General features: G+C 35.1%; 1 protein-coding gene across 5 annotated transcripts in view; it reads left to right on the top strand.

The window, feature by feature from the left end:
• The window catches only part of CFAP46 (cilia and flagella associated protein 46), a 66,449-nt gene that overhangs the window by 32,295 nt on the left and 13,667 nt on the right, over positions 1-20,487 (top strand). For 4 of the 5 annotated variants that reach the window (XR_001873889.1, XM_017809165.1, XM_017809164.1 and 1 more), the window contains exons 27-47: positions 217-400; positions 841-1,000; positions 2,235-2,458; positions 4,375-4,494; positions 4,883-5,038; positions 5,397-5,545; positions 6,995-7,093; positions 7,343-7,472; positions 8,395-8,541; positions 9,869-10,069; positions 11,018-11,124; positions 11,680-11,862; positions 12,673-12,808; positions 13,574-13,753; positions 14,193-14,381; positions 14,828-14,962; positions 15,850-16,029; positions 17,116-17,283; positions 18,151-18,248; positions 18,947-19,026; positions 19,450-19,601. Coding sequence is in view for 4 of the 5 variants with exons in the window: in XM_017809165.1 (XP_017664654.1) it covers positions 217-400; positions 841-1,000; positions 2,235-2,458; positions 4,375-4,494; positions 4,883-5,038; positions 5,397-5,545; positions 6,995-7,093; positions 7,343-7,472; positions 8,395-8,541; positions 9,869-10,069; positions 11,018-11,124; positions 11,680-11,862; positions 12,673-12,808; positions 13,574-13,753; positions 14,193-14,381; positions 14,828-14,962; positions 15,850-16,029; positions 17,116-17,283; positions 18,151-18,248; positions 18,947-19,026; positions 19,450-19,601 (3,178 nt within the window). In the remaining variant the exon portion in view is untranslated. The remainder of the gene's footprint in view (positions 1-216; positions 401-840; positions 1,001-2,234; positions 2,459-4,374; positions 4,495-4,882; positions 5,039-5,396; positions 5,546-6,994; positions 7,094-7,342; positions 7,473-8,394; positions 8,542-9,868; positions 10,070-11,017; positions 11,125-11,679; positions 11,863-12,672; positions 12,809-13,573; positions 13,754-14,192; positions 14,382-14,827; positions 14,963-15,849; positions 16,030-17,115; positions 17,284-18,150; positions 18,249-18,946; positions 19,027-19,449; positions 19,602-20,487) is intronic. The other variant, XM_017809166.1, reaches the window with a different exon arrangement.

Here is a 20,487-nt window from a genome sequence, read left to right as displayed (position 1 = left end):
AACTGCAAAGCCCTTTACATTAAATGAAAACTAAATTATCAAGAGTTCTGTTTACATAATCTTATCTGGGTTCAGGGTTTTAGGACCTTTTATGACAGTTTACAAACTTTGCATCTTTGTACTATACTGATATGAACTAGTATATCTATCTTATTCACAAAGTTACTTGACCGATACAGATGCAAGTCATTTATAATTTGTTGGATCTTTTTCTAGCCTGATTTTCAAACACATGGCTACAGTGAGGGCAGGATTGGGATGCAGTTTTACGGTGGCCATTCAGAAAATCAGTCGTGAAAGCGAAGAGTATTTGCCACAGATGTGGCGTCACTTGGCGACAGTCTCCAGAAGTACTGCTGGACAGCTGAGCTGTTTCAAGAATGCCATCAGTGCTTCACAGGTTTGTCACTTCTTGCTGTTTGTTTCGATGCCGACGGAAGGATGTTTCTCAAGTGATTCATGAGATTGCAAGTTGTGTGAGGTATAGAACTAAACTGATAGGGGAGCCATGTACTTGAGCGTTACTTTTTATAACTTTGAGATAGCTCTTCAGTAGGAAAACTCTGTATGGCTGAGTTTTTGTATCCAGAAAATTTTAGTTGAGTCCTGCAAAGAAAAATCTCTAAGAGTAGCAAGGAGTTTTAATAAAACAAAGAATTAATTGGTGGAGTTTTCTGTTACATTCTCTTTATCATAACTCTGATTATGTGATGCCAATAAAACTGCTCACTGTCAATTATTATTTTTTGCTTCTGTTCAGATTACATTAAACTTTAGAATATCATTTTGAAGGCTTACATTAACAAATATTAATTAACTCCTCCTTTATTACTTTTACAGAAACAAGAAGATAAGTTGCAGAGTGTTGATTACCTGATGGAATTTGCTGAATGGTTATACTGTAATCAGTTTCCGCTCAACGATGCTATTAAACCTCTGCACTGGGCAGTAGATCTCCTGCTGCGCATGAAATTCCCTATGCAATCCTCACAAGAGGAAGGTATGTAATAGGTGTTTCTCCTCCAGAGGAATTTCTCAGCAGCAAATGCAAGGGACATTTTAAATTTACAGCTTAGTTATCACAAAGAATGGCACTAGCTTGCCTGTATTTTCTCTTACATTCACTGTCTTTAATCGATGCTGCTTCAGTTATCTGTGGGTTCTGTGCTGTGCCATGGAGACCTCCCCTCAGTCTGTTGGTGTAGTAAGATACTGCTCCCATCTGACGTGGGTTCCTGAGATGTGAGATGCTTCCAGAAAGCAGTGCTGGGTAGTCTGTTGCAAATACATCTTCATGGAGGGACAGATGGAACTGCAGGAAACAGTTTCTGTCCCAAGATTTGGGTACCTAAGTTCATTGCTCTTGACCTGGCTTTGTCAAGAATTTTAGCATTGTTTTTTCAAAACTGACTTTCAAAGGGAAGTGTGCTTTCAGCTGCTCATGTAACAGTCAAAATCCCTTGGTCCTTTTACTTTGTGTCCACTTGTGGTAGTATGGCCTCAGTGACCCGTTTTGATAGAACACCCCATTATTCAATTGGGGAAAAAAGTATCTGATTTCTGGAACACCACTGTCCTGTGTGGCATTGATGAACATCCTCACTGCTCTTATTTTTGTGTGGATAGATGAAATCGTTCAGAAAAGTACTTCTGGTATTTGCATTGAGAAAGAGAAATGTTCAGTGTCTCTAGTATCACACATTTGATTGAAGTCACAGTAGCAATATTCTGTTCATACTTTTCTGTTAGTGGTTTGGTTGGGTTTTTTTTACAGTCCTATGGTCGTTTAAACTTTGTATTCGTTCTTTAATGATCCTCCCATCCAGTTTCACCTGGTTGCTTATGATTACTGGCCTTCTTACACCACTTAAGTTCCAAGAAAGTTTTTACGCAGCTTTTAATGGAAACTGAAATAATATAATAAGGAAAATGAGATTCAGATATAGAACAGCCCAGATTGGAAGGAACCTCAAAAGATCATCTGGTCCAACCTTATGTGCATGTCATTTCTCTGTCAGGCTTACATCATTTAATTAACATAACTTACATTATTGGTTGAAAGCATGATACAAGTACCACTCCATCATAATAGTAAGAACATCTTCAGTAGATGGATTTCCATTTTTCTTTTCTTCCCCTTAATATTTTCATTTTCAATTCAGAAATTTTAACTTTTGAGTACATTTTTGGAATGCTGCCATTGTGAGCACGTGACTGCTTTTTTTTTTTAACAGGAAAAATTGATGTAGCGGAATTTATGCCCACAGAAAACATTAAGATGAACAGTGGAGCAAATGATATCATTCCTCAAATTAATTTGGAGGATTTGAGTAATATTAAACAGTTGGAAGCTTTGTTCAGAGCACAGACATTACTGGCTGTAATTTCTGGTCCTGGTTCTCCTTGCCATCAGCAGCACTGTTTGCTGGCGTGTGCCTGTATCGTCCGGATCTGGCAGGTGAGACTGTGGGAGATCAGACGTGGGTTGGGTTTTAATGTGGCCAGTCCATTTCAGGTCTTCTCATGTAACTGTGATACCAGCTACTCTTTTGGGGTTTTAAATATATCTTTAGAGTTTTCAGTTTTGTGGTGTCATTAGTGTCTTTTCCCAGCTTTTGGAAATAAACCAGAAAATTGTTTATCTTGGGAAAACAAGGAAGAGACAAGAGGGATAAAAGCAGTGGCCCAATGTTTCTCTGGAGTACAGTCGTACGTTTTGTGCAACAGGTTCTAAAATGGTGTATTTTTAATTTGCTAAAGAATCTTAATAGTGGCAGAATATGTACTGAAGACATTGCTGGCAGTTCTGAAGAACAGTGATTTCTAATGGGCCTTTACAAAATTGAATCAAAAGGGCTGTCATGTGACTGAAAGGATTGTGTTCACTCATTAATTTCTCCAATTACTTTCTCATTGTTACAGCATTCCAAATTAAACAAATCTATTTCATTTCTCATAGATATGACCAATTGAAATGGCTTTTCAGAATCACAGCAGCACTCATAGGAAAACAATTATACATTAAATAAAGTAAATCTTTGAAGGGACTAAATGTATAGTTAATAATAGTAATGCAACAAATCATTATAGAAACAATTTTAGTTGGGACATATCAACTAGATTGGTAAGGTATAGCTTGGGCATAATTTTATTCCAGTTAGATGTAAAAGTCTGCAATATGTTAAGATTTCATTGTGAAATCACTTTAAGGTGATGGAAGACAGGAATTTGAAAAATAAAAATTGAATATTGATATTTTTGGATTTACACAAGCACAACTTTAAACATCCTACACTTGACTGAGTGTCTTACTAGAGAAAAAATGATCTGAAGGGAGTACTACTGTTTGAATAAGCTGTTAAAACTAAAAGAGCTGGTGCTGCTGTCAGTGCCAGTCATAGGGCAATGACAGTCATTCTAAGAATCATATTTACAGCTGAACAGTATTGTGAGAAAAAGAATAACCATGTGGTATGAAAGGAATTAAAGTACTCCAGGACTCCTTGTTTTGGGAGTACGAAGTGAAGCAGACTTGACTGAAGACATGTGTTTCTAAAGCAGGCTCTCTAAAGTGTTAGGACTCCATAAATAACTCAGTAGAAGATCTTAAAATGTCCTCTGAAAACCTGAATAATCGAAGCCAATAATCATCTGCTTCTGACTTTTTAAAAGACATGTTACCTTTAATTTGAAATTTTCATGTTTCGTGCATTATCCAGCATTAGTTTTTTATTCATATTTTGTATTTTATTCTTCATTCCTCCAGCAAAACATATACGACTTCTGAAATGAATGTGGGTTTTTGTTTGTTTGTTTTTTATTTTAGGTAAGATCAGAGCTGTGCTATTACATGCACAGGGAAATTTTCAATTAATTCATTCTTATGCTTAAATATTTAGAAAATTCTTTTCTGTAACATTCATTAGGAGCATTGTAGAAGACTAATCCAGAAGGAGAACAAAATTACTCTTTGCAGTCTCGTAGATTACTTTTATATGAAATCCATTTCTTGTAGAACATGAAGCTCTCTAGACTAGCAGTTTAAAACAAAAGAATTGAATTTGCAGCCATAGAGGTTAAAAAAGAGTAGCAGTAGTGTTTACCACAGGGATGATGTCACCTCTGACAATTCTGCTGTTTAATTGCATTGGCATGATCATCCTAAATGCTTGTACAAATAATACAGCAACCAGAAATCTCTGAAATTGTTGTTTTCTGAAGAAAACTTCTGCAACAGAACACGATATGTGACAATTGTTAACAGCTGCAGATAGTGATTTGCAGTGGATAATAACTGTTACTAACAAGTATCATTATTATTGCAAATTGAAAATAATTTGAATTGAAAATAATTATAATTATTTGATTGTCTAGATATCATTGCCAGCATCAGGACTTATTACAAAAGCAACATCAAGATCTTCACAACCTACAACTACTCAGAAATTGAAGTCAAAATCTCCTCCTAAAAAAGAGAAGGGCAGAAAGACACAAGTAAGACCCATTTTCCTGTGAAATTAAAACAATCCTCTCTTTCTGAGAGATGTTTCCCTGGGCTCATATGGTAAATAGTTCAGATGCTTTCCTGGACAGACTCTCACAACCTGTGAAGAATTTCTGAGTCTTGGTATCATAGGTTCACTCTTGATCACACAGACTTTACAGGTCAGGTATTTACAGATACTTTTTTTTTGTGTTGATTGTTGCATTGTTCAAGATACTGCTGTTTTGTAAAACCCACAGTGTAGGGATCCAAAAAAACACCCAAATCCAAGAAAACTTCAAAGGATATTAAACAAATGTGTTAATTTTTTTAGCTGAATATTTAATGCCAATAAGATTATTAATTTGATCTTATAAGTGTCCTTGGTTTTTATTATAGTCTGATATTTCTGTTCCAAAAGAGGAGCCTAAACTTGATAGCTTACCAGCAAATGTGGAAGAATGGGCCCTGTACGAATGTCCTAAGGAAATCAGAGATGCTTTTAAACAGAATACAAATATCTATGGTATTAACTGGGAAAATTTCCCCAAACCTGTAAGTATACTCCTCAAAATTCTAGATCATTTGTTATTTAGGGAAAAATGAATACCAAAAAACTATGTTACATTTTAGTTTTTGTCTGTGTATGTTCAGAGATCTGTCCAAAATACTTTTGTGTCGTAGGAGTCATTAATACTTCAGGAAGTGTTAGTCTGTCCCCCGCGTGAAATGCACTCAACTTACAGAATAAATTTGTTGGCTTTCTCTGTACCTCGTTGCTCTTGCAGCTTGAAAGTTTATTTGGACCTTTTTTGGGGTTTATTTTGGAACTGAAACTGTAGTCATTAATTTAAAAGTTATTTTCTACGAAATTATGTTTATACTGATTGAACTAAAAAAAATTTCTTTTCAGACCTGCACTTTGTATTTTATGGATCTCTTATCTAAAGAACTACAGAAGATTTTTTGCCCCCACTTGATTCTTCCCATCTTTCAACTAGCCAAAGTTATTGCTAGTGAAGTTGTGGAATGTAGAAGTCTGTCTGATCTCTATCACCTTCGGTTTGTATCTTTTATTTATTTTAAATAGAAGAGAAACTGAATGGAGTGGACCATCCATTAATATTTCACTAAATAGTAACAAGGCTTTCTGTGACTTACTGTTTTATATTTGTGATGGTTTTTTATTTAATTTCTTTTTTAATGCATTTTAATGGAAATTTGATGAATCGGTTTGTGGAATTAAAAGCCACTAAGTTTATCTGTTACTAAACATCATCTCCACGTGGAAAGTGTACAAGAATATGAAACCAGGCCACTTCCATGTGAATGATTTTTGAAATGCCTTATTGTCACCTAGCTGAAAAAAATGAAGTCCAAAAGAGTTTCAATAAAAGTATTATCTATTAAGTAGTCAAAAGCAGGCTCCGTTCCTGCAACAAAAATATCTTGTCTGTAGCTGAAGGGCACAAAGTTTCCCTAATAAATGCGTTTTTACAGAGATTTGCTTTTGTGACCTAAAGGATGTTATTTTTTATGAATGATCACCCCTAAAAGTTTTAATTTAAAAATATTTAATATGCATGCAATAGAAAACTTTTGCTGTTTTATTTAAAACACTTTGTTGTGCTTTTTTGAAAGTTATTTAATAATGTTTGCTTAATAAGTTACAGTTACAAGCAATAATTGTTTATTTTCTGTTTGTTTGCAAAATGCCACTTAATGTATACTTAAAATGCTTGCAACTAAGCCCACAGAGCAGAATAGATAAATATTAATGTATAAAAATATATGTGTTTATCTGTACTGCCAATTTATTACTGAGTTACTGTCTTACAAGACTAAAAGGAATTTACTGATAGGAAATTGTTCTCAGCCAAGATTTGCCAGACAGATTTTTTTGTTGACTCCTCAAGATTTGTTTTATTTCCTGGTATTTTATTTATATCTATGACTTGATGTCTCTGTATGATTAGGTAGGTGTACAGGATTATATTACTCTTTACTCAGTACAGAAAGGTAGGTGAGCATGTACACGTGGATGGGGGGTTTTGCATGGTATAGTGAGACCCTATTATAAATATTTTCATACTTTTACCCAATAGTTTTTGCAATTAAGTGGGAGAGGTAGAGGTTTGAAGGACAGACTGGTGCTATTGGTGGCTGCCCCACCCCTGGAAGTGTTTGAGGGTGGGTTGGATGCAACCTGGTCTGGTTGAAGGTGTCCCTGTCCATACCTTTAGATGTCTTTAGAGGTCCCTTCAGGCCCAGAACATTCTGTGAATCTGTGACCTCTGTCAGTGGGTAATTTCAGCTACAGCATTTTCTCTCTTTACAGTCTTTACTCTATTTACTCTATTTACAGTCTTTGTTATTGCCAGTATTAATCAAGACATGAGAAGGTAGGATTAACAAATGTGGAATGTGTGCTCTTTATATACAATGTGTTTATGTAATGTAATATATGCAGAATTTTGATTGTTTCTTAAACATTTTTCTTTTTATTTTTAGAATTGCCCTGATATGTTCAGATTTAAAACTGAGTCAGGCATCTGTGTATCATGAGAGAGCTGCTGGAGAAACACATATTAGTGACTTGGAACAAGCAATGTATGTTTTTTCACTGAAGAGGCTGTATTTAGTTGGGACTTTTTTCCCTGCAGTTAATAAGTGCTGTTGGGGAAAAAATATTTAAAACATGATCTCTGGACACAACTTTGGTATATTAGCTTCTGTGCATGATTGCTGTGTGTCTGTCCACAGACTGAGTGTATGGTGAAGATTCCTAACACACTAGTACTTCATTATAAGATGTTTTTAAAATATACTTGAATTTACTTTTTCTTTCTTGTGATTTAGGTGTAGGCAAGAGATTGCACTGAAAAAATCAAAAACTGTACATACAGAAACAGAAGAAAGAAAAACATCTTCTGGAAATGCTGAGCTGAATATTAGTAGGGATGAGAATATCCTTAATTCAAGTGAAAAGGTTTTTATTTCTGCTTCAGTTTCTATGCTAAATTACTCTTTGCTTTTTTTAAATGCACTTGCTGGTTTGTTTTTAGGTAATACTTGGGAAATACATGAACACAAAAATCATGAAAAATGCATGCTACTTAAATTCTGCTGGCAGGCATCAGCTGAAGCTGAGCTGGGATTGCCTGGCATATTATTTGTATTGAGGAAGAACAAGAGTGGAATCTCTATTCATATGAAGCAAAATTGCTTTCCTATAAATGGATTTTGGGATTAATGCAAACCAGTGGAAAGGACTGAGAAGCAAAAAAGACACTGTATTCACTCTTGGTCTCATTTTTTCTCTTCTTTCTCTCTCCCTTACATTACCACATACTGTTTTGCTTCCTCTTACATATTGTTTTAAAGGCATGTAAATATTTCAGCTCTGTCTTTACTGTCTCTTCTTTAGGAAGATAATTACCTTATGGATATTTTTAAAGCTTACCTACACTTTGCTCTTTGTTATGGCAATTCTGTCCTTACTTTTGTCATATCACATTGCGCTCTTTTTTTCCCCATTCTTGTGCATGTAAAATACCTTTCTTTTCTAATTACTAATCCCTCTCAAGTCCCCTCTTTTAGCTTTTGTAAATAATTTTTCCCCTTGAGTTTAGTTATTACCAAGAATCAACTTCTTTGTGACAGTAGCATATCTGAAGTAGTTAATCTGTCCTAAAATGAGTTATAATAGTGTATGCTTACTAGTTGAATGCCTTTTGAGGGTTACAGAATCCAAATCTCACAATAAACCTATTTTTCCTGTAATATAACATTGAATTTCAAAGTTAGAAAGTAGAGCCGGACTGTGGGATACAATAGTTAATAACAATTTATATTCCATCTAGATGAGTTTTTGAAATTTATGACGGTGTAATACTTTTGTTGTTTTTCAGGTTTTTGAGTTAAATGCAGCAACAGGAAAAGGACTGAGCGCACTTTCTTTCCCTTCCTTGTGGATTGAAAAAGCTGATGTACTAATTCAGCTTGGCTTGTATCAACCAGCGAGACTGCTGCTTGCAGAGGCCCATGCTGCAACTCAGGTACAATAAAAACTAAATGGAAGAAGAAACATTAATAAAATATGGAGAAAAATGTTCATTTTTATTCCTCATAATAATGATCAAACTGCAAAAATAAACGTTCTCCTCCCACCCCAAACCAATGTCATTTTAAGTTTCTACATGTATAGTACATACATTTAAATATATGGTGTTTGAGTCCAACTTTATGGGAGTTTCCTGAAGGTTATTTAGATTTGTGGAATAGTGTTAGCATCTCTGTCTGCTTTGCAGTGGCCTTGAAGGATACTGGTATATCCCAACCTTGTTTGTTTGCATAGGTGGAGGATGTTCAAGGTTTGCTCAGAAGAGAGAGAGGGTGTTCAGCTCCATCCTCTTGACATTTTGATCGTTTGAAAGTCTCCTTATTTCATTTTGAACTTCATTATGGTTTTAGTGCTAACTGTGTTTTGCTAAAACTGAAATTACACCTTAGAATTCTGGCAGATCTGAAATAAGTGTCCATGTGTTCCACCAAACAAACCTGCATCATCTCAATACGATGAAGGGTTTACATTTCAGATCTTTTCCCTATATCCACCACTCTCCACTACAGCACTGTGCTTCCTTATACAAGTTACTGAAACATAATTATTGCAGCAAATCCTTTACTTTTAAAAAAATGTAGTTATTATCCTGTTATTTTGTGTAATAATATTTCTCATGTAAGTAAAAACTGCCTGTATATGTTTAGCATAGTCATGAATACTTTGAATAGTATTATATGAATAATATTCAGTAATAATACATGCCTCTTTTTAAAGCATTAATTAAGTATTGTATATACAGAAAAGTTCAAAATACCTTCAGGAGGACAATAATTTTAATGATATAATTTCCTACTAGTACCCTATATGTCTGTATGCTAGTATACAAATCTTATACTGTATTTGTCCCTTACATGCTACTGGTTATATAGTGTGTAACTATTGTGAGTTCACTGGATCTCTGTTGTATCTACATATCAGTTCACAAAAACAACTTTCATCACCACATTTCTTCATCAGATGCTGACAAACACTAGCAGATTTATACATACTAAACAATAGCAGAAAAATAGCTTATTTGACTTGTGGGGTAGAATATAGGGGAACATAAAGAAATGTGAAGTAGATTTGAAGTTCTTCATATAAAGTAGACACTTCATGTTTTTGAAAAAAAGAATTAATATAAGGTGTAACTAAGAAATTCAACAACCAACTGGGGAAATACCATTCACTTTTTATTTCTGTAAGTTTAAAAGACAGACAGACAAAAATGAATAGCAGTAGTGTATTTTGGTATATAGATAACATATCTTTCTGTGTAGGAATTGAGGGCCCTGTCTGATGTGTCAAGGTGCTTGTACTTACTGGCTGTGTTGGCTAACCTGGAAAGGAACCACAGACAAGCTAAAGCACTCCTGGAGAAAGCACAGCTTCTGGGAGGAAATGAGCAGTTCTGGTACAACAGTACTCTTAGTCTGGTAGAAGCAATTCTAGAGGAAGAGGGGGAAGGAAAACAGAGCATGGTAAGGAAGTTTTTTGGTTTGGGGGTTGTGGTTTGGGTTTTTTTCAGCTATGGTCCCTCTCAGTGAAGTATTATAGCCTTTTCATGTCAATAAAAGCAAAATTAGGTGTTAAATGCAGTTAATGTTGTTTTCTCTGTGTGTTCAACAGACGTTAATTACACATTCCAAACACATGCAGACCACTAGGAATGAGATTTTACCCACAAAACTTTAGGATGTTCTTATATCCTAATCTCTCTATATCCTTCTACTGAAATAAGAGCATTTATAATATAGCATGTGTGACTAAATCCCAGAGATTTGATTCTCTTGATTAGAATGCTTTTGTATTCAGACAGTTCTGTTAACACTGGAGTATTTATTTTCCATATTTATTAAAAATTATACCTTTCAATATTATTTCCTAGGATGCTTTTCCTTTTCAAGTATTCCAAATACTTTTACAAATACTATTTCTGGATTATGGAAAATACTACTATAACATATATATGTTTTTAGAAAAGCCTTTTCCTATTTGACCTATAACATTAAAATATCCATTTACTGTTCAGCCCTTAACTTTTATGAGTTTCAGCATGAATATAGTCTTGTGTCTGTGATGATCTGCCCTGTATTGATGAAGTGTACAAGTCTGTGTTGTATGGAGGGATTATTTTGATTTGGGCTGAACTCATATTTACTATTTTTTGCTTTGCACCTCCCAGATCAGTCTGGCTCCATCTTCCCTCCTTGTGTTTATGAGCACCACTCACTTGATCATCAAAATATCTAAGTATGATCATAACTCAGACTTTCTAGACTTATTTACAGTTATCAAAAGCCAGGAGGGGAATATTGGGGAAAGATAATTAACAAATTCTGTGCAAAACTTAAGATTTCTAAATGAATGTTTAATATTATACATAGACATGTAAAATAGAATTCTGAAAGTTCTGGTGTTGCCTGCAGGCTTGTGAGATTCTGGGACACACTGTAAATGTGCTCCAATCCACGTTACTGAGGAGGCCTGGCAGGCAGGCAGAGCTGGGGTTTATGATTGCATCCCTTGAAGCCAGGTACCTATCTCTTCATTCAAATATGCCTAGCTTCTAATATGCACCTACATTGCAAATAAATGTGATTTTTACAATGCTTCCTTGTTATACTGTGGTACATTCTGTGGATTACCAAATATTTTTTTTCTAAGTGATTTATGTGGTGGTTTGGATTTTTTTTTAAATTTAAATTTCTTTCCCAATTTCTTTGTTCTTGTATGTAACTGCCTGTTAAGCGAGTTGGTAAGTTGGTAAGGGAGTTCAGATGCCACAACCTGTTGTGCATAGTTTGCAGTGTAGGTTACCTGAAGGTGGGAGGTACCAACAGAGGTATCTGTTGGAGCTGGGTACTACAATAATTAGATACATGGAACAAGTGGCACCTCATTTCTAATCTCAAAATATCGTATTTTGATTTTTCAAGAACATACTATAATTTGTAAAACACACATTTTAAGAACTATGAGGCTTTTAATAGATTTTTTATAATTTAAAGGAAAGCGGAGAGAAATGTGTCTGTTCTCAAACATAGCCTGTGCTTTCTGACTGCTGTCTTGTAATTAATTTTTTTTCTAGGAAAACACTTATTCAGATACATTTTTCTCAAGATCATATGACAATTAATGCTGAGTCTGCTCAGTTGCCACATATGCTACAGGAATCTTACAATAAATTGGTTCAAATTGAGAAGGACTTCGTTCATTATGGGCATGAAAACTGCAGTGCTGAGATACTGCTGGAATGTGCAAATATCCGTAGGTAAGACTGTACCTCTATGGAAAAATTTTATTTAGATTGAACTAGTCCACAAAATGCATTGTTTATTTTTTGTAGTCTAATGAAAGACGGAAAAGAGCAGATAACATTGTTATGTTTTACATATCAGTGTTACATGCCTGTTTGCATTCTTCACGTGTTCTATATTCAGAAAAGTACTGTAGAATCAAAAATTCTTTTCACTGTTGGCAGAGTTAATTTTAGGTGGTACCAGTGATTTTTGTCCTATTTTGAGGTCAAAACAAAGTATCAAGGTCTCTTAAGTCAGTGTTTTGACTTGCCATTTGCAAAGGTCTTTTAGCAGCCACACCAGTCATTCCCAAGTATTTTACAGGCTTTTACCATTCTTACTGTTGAAATGTTTCTCTAGAAATTGATGCAATAGCAAAAGTGCAGAACATGGTGTGCCTGGAATCCCAGATGCTTCCAAGATACCCCCTTAAAACGACTGGGATATGGTTTGTACCCGGGCCATTTTGTTACTGGGAAAGACGTACTCTGGAATATTGTCTGCCTTTCTTCTCTTTTAGTCTTGACATCTCCTTGCACTGCAGCAGGGCAGTTACAGGAGAAGGACCTTGGAAAAACAGCTTGTGAACGTTTGCTTCTCCTGTTTGAACATTTCAAAAAACACCTGTACAATATTTTGTTAATCTTTTTATCTATTAATAATCTATTTAATTAATCTAATAGATTCATTATTTTATTATCTATGTTCAGTACTGTTTATACCATAAAAATAAGCATTTTCTTATGTTAGTTCCTTTGGATTTATGGTGGTGTTTTTTTCAGGTTGATTGCCAAGCAGGAAAGGAACAGAAAAGACAAACACAGTCATTATCTAGATGCTTACAACTTAGCTCAGAGGGCAGTATCCAAAACTGAGGAAGTGTTTCAGAATGTTCGGAGTTTATTTGCATTTAATGAGGTATGGATATTTTTTCTCCTACTTGTTAAAAAAAATCTAGTTTAGTTGTAATATTCACTCATTCTTGGGTAATTCCTGGAAGCCCCAAATGAGATTATCTTCTTGCAATGATAAGCATTGTTTGAATATAGAAAGAAATATTGCATGTCAAAAGAATTTACAGTTTAAAAAGGGATGAAGAGAGGATTTGTTTGGCCTTTATCAATTTTATTTAATTCTGAAATTTATCTATTAGCTACAAAAGAAAAAGTATAAACTTGGGGATATTTTTGATTTTCTAAATACCTCAGAGGTTAAAAATTCTTCAACATAAAGTGTTTCTTCTCAGGAGAAAAAAAATTTTATCCAGAAGTTTACTATAAATAAAGAAAGTCTATCCTCAAAACAGTATACTGGGGGTAATGGAAGCCTGCAGCCTACTTTTCCAGTGTGTACCATTATTATGCTCTGGCATCCAGCTGCATGTACACATGTGTAACTCTTGGAATTGGATATTTGTACCAGGAGCTTAAAATGTGAAAAGCAAAAACCCCACTGCTCTTGTTCTGTGCAACTACTTTGATTGCTTTGTAATGTATTTGACATTGAAGTTTATCTTTTAAATTACTTAAATATCTTCATTGGAATATTTCTGCTCTGTTGAGGTGAGATTGCTAAAATCTTTGCTTCTTTAATTAAAAGAAATACAAAATTCTAACTTCTTATCAGGTAAATTTGCAAAAATACGTGACATTAGAATTCTACATTGCTTTTTTTGTATTTCAGAGTACAAATATTAGTATCCCATTAATAAGGCAATTAGCTAACAGGAAAATAAATCTTGTAGAAATTCTTTTGGATATATTTCATCTTGTTATTACTGAGAAAAAGCGTAAAGAATTGGGAGAGGTGTCATCTCATGAAATTGTGGAGGCATTCATCATTGAAGAGGATGCATTAGAACAGGTAATACAAAATATTTAGTGCTATGAATTGCATAAAAGGTATAACAAAGTTTCCCAGGGACGTTTTCTGTAGCACAACTTCTTCCACTACTGAGGAAACAGGCCTCCAGACCATTTCTGTATTTTTGGAGCAAGGGAGGCTCAAGTGTGTGATTTTAGTCCTGGGGATGGTTTATTGGGCACCCTCCCCTTATCCCATGCTTTCCTTGGCATTGATTGTACTTTGCTTATGGATCTCACATGGAGGGTTTTTTTTATTTAAATCAGTTGTTAATGAATTTGTGTATCTATTAAAGACAGGTAATTTGTAGTTGAAAGTGTAATCATAGTTAACATACATATTGGTATGTGAATAGATATGTGTTACATTTTTTTTAAAAGTATATTTCTATCTGTATGGGTATATATGAGCAGATAAACCTAAATATGTATTTTGCCAGGATTGGAAGCATATGGAATGTGCTGTGGGTCACATTACGCTGGCTCAGTTAGCAAATGTACAGAATCTCTGTAAAGGCTGTCCCGACATCAAATCCAAATGCCTGTATCTGACTGGAAAAACTCTTCATTTCCTTGCCATTGCTGTAAATCCTGTATATTCAGAGATTTACTGGAAGCCCAGTGTTATGGTATGCATTCTTTTCTGCACTTAAATTAATTCCTCTGTGTACAGTTTATCTGCCCCAATGTTTTTCTATGTAAGTTTGTATAAAACTGCTCTTTATTGTTGTAGAAAGAACCCCGTGTAAGAAAAGGAAGGTTGATTGAGGCATTATAAATACGATGATGAATTAAAGCATTCAGAAGAAATTAATGGAGGGCAAATATTAGAAAGTCAAAATCTTAGAGGTTGTATGGGGGGCCTTTTTAGTTTCTGTTGTTCATATTGCCATTGTAACATATTAAGAAATTTTTATGTCTGATGATATTAGTAAATCTCTCACTATCAAGGAGTTAAGGCAGTAATTTCTATTATGATGAACTCTGTTTTCACATAGTCTTTCAGAAAAGAAATGAAACCAGCCTTACTTAGTGGAATGATTAATTATTCTTTTTTTTTTACTGTGATGGGTAGGAAGAAGCTAAATCAGACATCAGAAAATCTTGCCTGTCTTCAGCAGAATGCAGAGAACAGGACAGGACAGACAGTGGTTTACTGACTAATAAATGTCATAATGATAAGGACAGGAGGAAAATACAGGAATTAAAGGTACGTTAGCATATGAGCTTCCATTAGAATTTGAGTGCTTCCTTTTGATGGAATAACAGGCAACGTGTCAGTTCTGTTTGAACTGACAGTGGAAATGTCTGTAACACAAACTTGAACTTACAAAAGAAAAAAGTCTACAGAACACCTTCCAACAAACAGCTTTCCAACCCTGCCCTGCTGTGTCGCTCTGTCCTACCCCACAGGATGTGGGAGCTCCCAGGAGAGCTCTCCCACTTGCTCCCAGAAAGGAATGATTTATCCCTCAGTGGTTTCCTGCTGATGAGCACGTAGCATCCAGTACTAGATGAGCAGGCAGCTTCCTCTGTGCCTCACAGACATGTCTTTCGAAGGGAGCGTAACATTTTGCATACTGGGAACAAAGAAATTACTTCTGTCACAAAATGTGTAAAATTCAATGAGCTGATCTCTGTTAACTGCTGCAGTTGAAAGCACTCTAGGAATTGGGAATGTACAGTCTGTGATGCCAGTAAAATTAATAAATACCTGAGATAAGAGATTTGTGGGTTTGTTTGGATTAAATGTAGGTAACCGTCACTGGAAACAACTGTATTGGTCTTTGTTTCTGAATGACTCATATTGCCTGGAATTCAGTCTATTCTGCTAAGTACACATTTTATGTTAAAAGAAAGTATTGTATTAAAACATTTATTTTTTAATGTTGTGTAACGGATGTTGTTGTCTGCTAAATACTTAATCTGTATTTGCATATTTTGTTCATGTGTTAAGTAAATGCCTTAAAAAGAAGCAGCGTGAAAATTAGTCATAAAAAAGCAACACTTATTTTCTCTAACACACTAGTAATATGTGTACATATAACAAATATTTAATATTAATTTTACTATAAACCTTTTATTTTTATCATCTAGAAGGAACATAAGATGGCTCAGAAGTATCTTTCTCAGTCCAGTGAGGCTTTGCTGCAGTGTATGGGGATTGCATTCAGTCAGAACGTGACTGATGTACTGACTTCTGCTAGTTTGGAAATGGCCGAATGCTTTCAACAGTTTGATCCAGTTTCAGCAAGCCAGTTTTTGGCACTTCATCAGGTAAGGCAGCAATGTTTGTGCTGCTTTTCAGGGAGAGAATGTTGGAAGTTGCATAAACAAAACTATATTTGCACAGCCTGAGAATTGGTCATACGGAACACATGTAGGGTCCTGTGTGAGAACTGGTGAGTAACACAGGTCATCAAATATAGGATATGTTTGCTAAGTTTAGATCATTTGATTGCTGGCTTTTTAACAATTGTGTTATCTGTTGTGTTTGACCTGATGTTTACATTGATGATTGCACACATGAAAAGATTTTAATAAGAATTACTATAATTTGATTAGCTAAGATAAGACATTACCATAAAATATGGTTTCATTCTTCCCTAAGAAATAATTTTAAAAATGTTTCTCTGGATTTGTTTATTCATTATTTTGAAGTGTGTAAGAAACATTTATATTCAGTTTGTCAAACTGACATGTGCACAGCATGGTCCCATAGATGGCTTGAAGGTGTGTGAATCATTCATGTGAATATGTACCTCCATCCCAGAGAAGATGCAGAGTAGCTCTGAGGCTTATATTCCCCACATCAGGAAGGAACAGCACATAGTTCCTACACAATGATCTCTGTTTTAGAAATACAGAAGAGCACCTTATACTACTTTCCTTCCTGCCATTAGCAGCACAACTGAAGAAAGTTATGACAAACAGAAAGCACCTGATTCTCTGTCAACACTTAAATTTGCACTCATGGGTGGAGTGGACTGGGTAGGTCTTCTGATAAATCAGAATCAGCTAATACTGGATTTCATGGTTCAGACTCAGCTTACTTGAAAGGCTGAGTTCAGAACATGGTATTTACCATTCCGTGTAGACCTTCGATGACTAAAAACAGGAACCTAGATGATAAATGTAGACAAAGAAAATCAATTCCAGCTATTCACATTTAAGAACTTTTCCTAAATTATTACCAGACTGTTTACATTAGCCTGTAAGCACAAACAGCAGTCTTTTGCTAGTTCATCTCACCTTTAAAGCAAGAAACTGTTTCTTCCACATAGATATATGCTATAACACACATAGTGTATATATGTATTTGTATAATTTTTGTAAGGGAAAATAAATGTAAAAATTTTACAGAGCTGTTCAGTGTCTATGATGATGAAGAGTATTCTCCTAACGGCTACATCCAACACCAGCAGCTCTCAGCTGGCAGCATTGCTGCATCTCCAGAATCATTTGAAACGAAACAGAAACACAAGTGATCTTCTAAAACGTGTGGAACAGCAACTGGCTGCTACTTCAGTGGTAACTTTGAGATGAGCTTCTTATTAAGGTTTATATATATTTTATAAACACACACAGAGAGAAATCTGTGTGTGTATATAGGACATGGGACAGTGATGGGTTGGCAGTACTGGGGGAACAGCTGGACTCTGCTCTCAGAGGGCTTTTCCAGCCTGAACAATTCTGTGATTCTGTGAGCCACCCCTGCACTTTCCCCCGCTACCAAAACCGTGCCACGTAAACCAAAGACAATCGTATATAGTACTTGTTGGGGAGATGCCTGTTCTTAGCAAGATTTTGAAGGACTTTTACAAACGTTACTATGAATTATCCTACTCCCTTCTTTTACTAATATTCTGCTAGGATTTGATAGCATTTTAACTTCAATAATAGTGTAGTTGCCAAAAAAGTCATCTTGTTATGAAGAGTGCACTAAGTTACAGTATTTTTAGTTTGTTTAATATTTATACATCCTTTTGCACTGCACAAAAATTCCACTATCATAGAACAGTCGAGGTTAGAAAAACTCTGAAGGTCGTCTTGTAAAACCCCCCTGCTCAGGCAGGGCCACATAGAGCCAGTTATCCTGGACTGTGTCCAGGTGGCTTCTGAATATCTCCAAGGATGGAGATTCCACAACCTCCCTGGGCAAACTGTGCCAGTGCTTACTTCTCTCAAGGGAAGTGTTTCCTGTTCTTTGGACAGAGTCGCTTGTCCTGGCACATCTGCTAAGTGTTTGGGCCTTTTTATTAATATATATATATATATATGTGTGTGTGTGTGTTAGTACCTTCTTTCCTAGAATTACTATCAGTTTTATAATGAAAGAACTAAGAATGGGGTTTTTAAAATCTATGAAAATAACACTGCTTTTCAACTATTGTACAGGCATGGAGGAACCTCTGTATTCCTGTTGAACATTTTAATATAATGGATGAATTGCCATCCAATTTCTACATAGTTATTCTCCAGCACTCAGAAGACAGGTATAAAATTTCATCATTTTGGTTTAGCATTGTTTGTTACAAATGTCATCTTTTTTTACCTGTAAATAATCACTATTTTGGTTATTTATTGCCTTTCACTTCTAATTTTGCTGGACTTGAATTTTAGCATAGTGAACAAATTAATATATAAATAAAACTGCCTGCAGCTCAAAGCTGGACATTTTCTGTACTTTTGATTTCCCTAATTCTCTCTTAAGTCTCCAGAGGTCACTTGAAAAGTTTCACGCCACTCTTGATACCTTCCTAAATTCTGTTAGTAGTTTCCAGCCCCTATTGCTTATGCTCCTGGAAATGTTAGGAAGGGTCATATTTAGCTTTATAAAGCCACCAGTTATCTGATGATTGCAGCCTAATCAGCAACCACTCATAAACTGAGTTATAGCAATTGACTGAGTGCCTTCACCAGTTCTAAAATATCTTAAATAATTATCATGGAACAAATGGAGGTCTACCTTATTGACTATATAGTAATAAAAGAACTTACCTTACTGCTCTCAGTTTGTTCCAGTTAGACTTTGCAGGGATTTGAACCCAGGGTGGGGGTAGATCCTGCATTTTGAGAGTATTTGTGATCACATTAAATTAGAGGGTAATAATTACTCATCTAATAAATATGAGTCATATAAAAAAGGCTGAACAGTCAAATAATCTACTCAGCACTTTCCTTTTTTCCATAGATCAAATCTGTACAGTTCATTGATTGAGATGCCCAAAGTAAGCATTGCACAGCAGAAAGAAAAACTCCCCCAGCTGATGGGTAAGTACCTCTTATATTTATTTGAGATATAAAATCATTGCAGTGATGTTATGAGAAGGCTCATAGCTTTCACTGTTGCAGTCAGTAAAATTTCAAAATACCTTTTCAAATAATTTTAACTCTTCCTAATTATCAAGGAAAATAAATTCCTAAATATATGTTTCGTTATCAGGTATAATGTATCTAGTCACAATTTGCAGAATTTTTGTTTATATTTGAAGGCTGAAGTTGTAACAGATAAATAATTGTGGAGGTTTTTTCACTGTACATTTCTGTATATATTTTATGCTTATCTATATGTCTGTATTTAATTGTAAAAAAATACCATGGCTTTAGAAACTGGTGGTCTTTGTACAATCATTTCTTCAAGTACAAATATGTCTCAGAAGTAGTCTTAAGGGGGTGTTATCCTCCTTTTAACAGTGCAGGCCAAAGTGTCTCGATTTCCTGTGAATCCTGATGCGTTTTGTGTTTTGTTGGAAAAAGTGCGTCTGTACAAGCAGCAAAAAATGAAGAGTCACCTTAAACAAAATGTCATTCAGAACTTGCAAGAGTTTGTCTCCAAAACAGATGTGGTAATGTATTTTATTACCTTAGATTTAAAATAGGGTGAAAAATATATACTAAAAATACGATAGACACTTTATGCAGAATTTTTCAGTTTATTCCAAGGGTCGCATCCCTAGGCTTAACAGTTACTAAGTGCTGTGTAGTCTGCCTCAAAATTTAATCTTACTGTGCTGTTGTTGCTGTGTTCATCATCATACAGAAGCTTTGAAATGTTTGGTGGTTTATCAGAATTGAAAATTGATGCAGTTTACTTGAAAATGTGCTGTACTTCTGAGATTTGCATTTGCAAATGTACATTGCTTTTCATATCACATGAAAGCCCATGCTGTCCCAAGGAAAAAATCAGGATCACAGATTGCAACCCTTTAATCAAATAAGACTACCTTAGCCAGAGATTTGTTACTGATTTCCAACATAGAAAAATTTTTCTAGGGCACACAATATCTTCTGCACTGTAGTTCCTTATTTGGACACAGTTGATCCAAGTCTGTTAGTCACAAAATTTTACTTCAAGGACACGTCTTGTTGGAGTCTAAGTTTGAAGAACCCTCTTAAATTCTAGCTGATAAAAGCTTTCTGTTACTGCAGGAAGGCTGTTTTCTAAGGACATTGTCACAATCAGTGAGCACAAGTTGTGTAACACAAAGGTACTGGCAAAGCCTGTGACTTTCACAAGCACTTTTAATCTGCAAGGTGACAGATGGTTTTCTACACAGTAAATGTACAAGTCTACATCCTAGCATTTTAATTTACTTTCATTTTGGCTTTGTTAGATAAAACTTAGGTTTTATCTAATGATCAAGAAAATTCACTGTTAAGTATATAGCATTAACAAAAGCTGTTATAGGCCTATTTCCATCATTAGTATAAAGGTAAAAAATACAGATCACA

This window comes from Lepidothrix coronata, unplaced genomic scaffold (genome assembly GCF_001604755.1).
Source record: "Lepidothrix coronata isolate B3197 unplaced genomic scaffold, Lepidothrix_coronata-1.0 Scaffold25, whole genome shotgun sequence".
NCBI lineage: Eukaryota > Metazoa > Chordata > Aves > Passeriformes > Pipridae > Lepidothrix > Lepidothrix coronata.
Note: the sequence above shows the minus strand (reverse complement) of the source record. Positions and strands in the feature narration are given on the sequence as shown.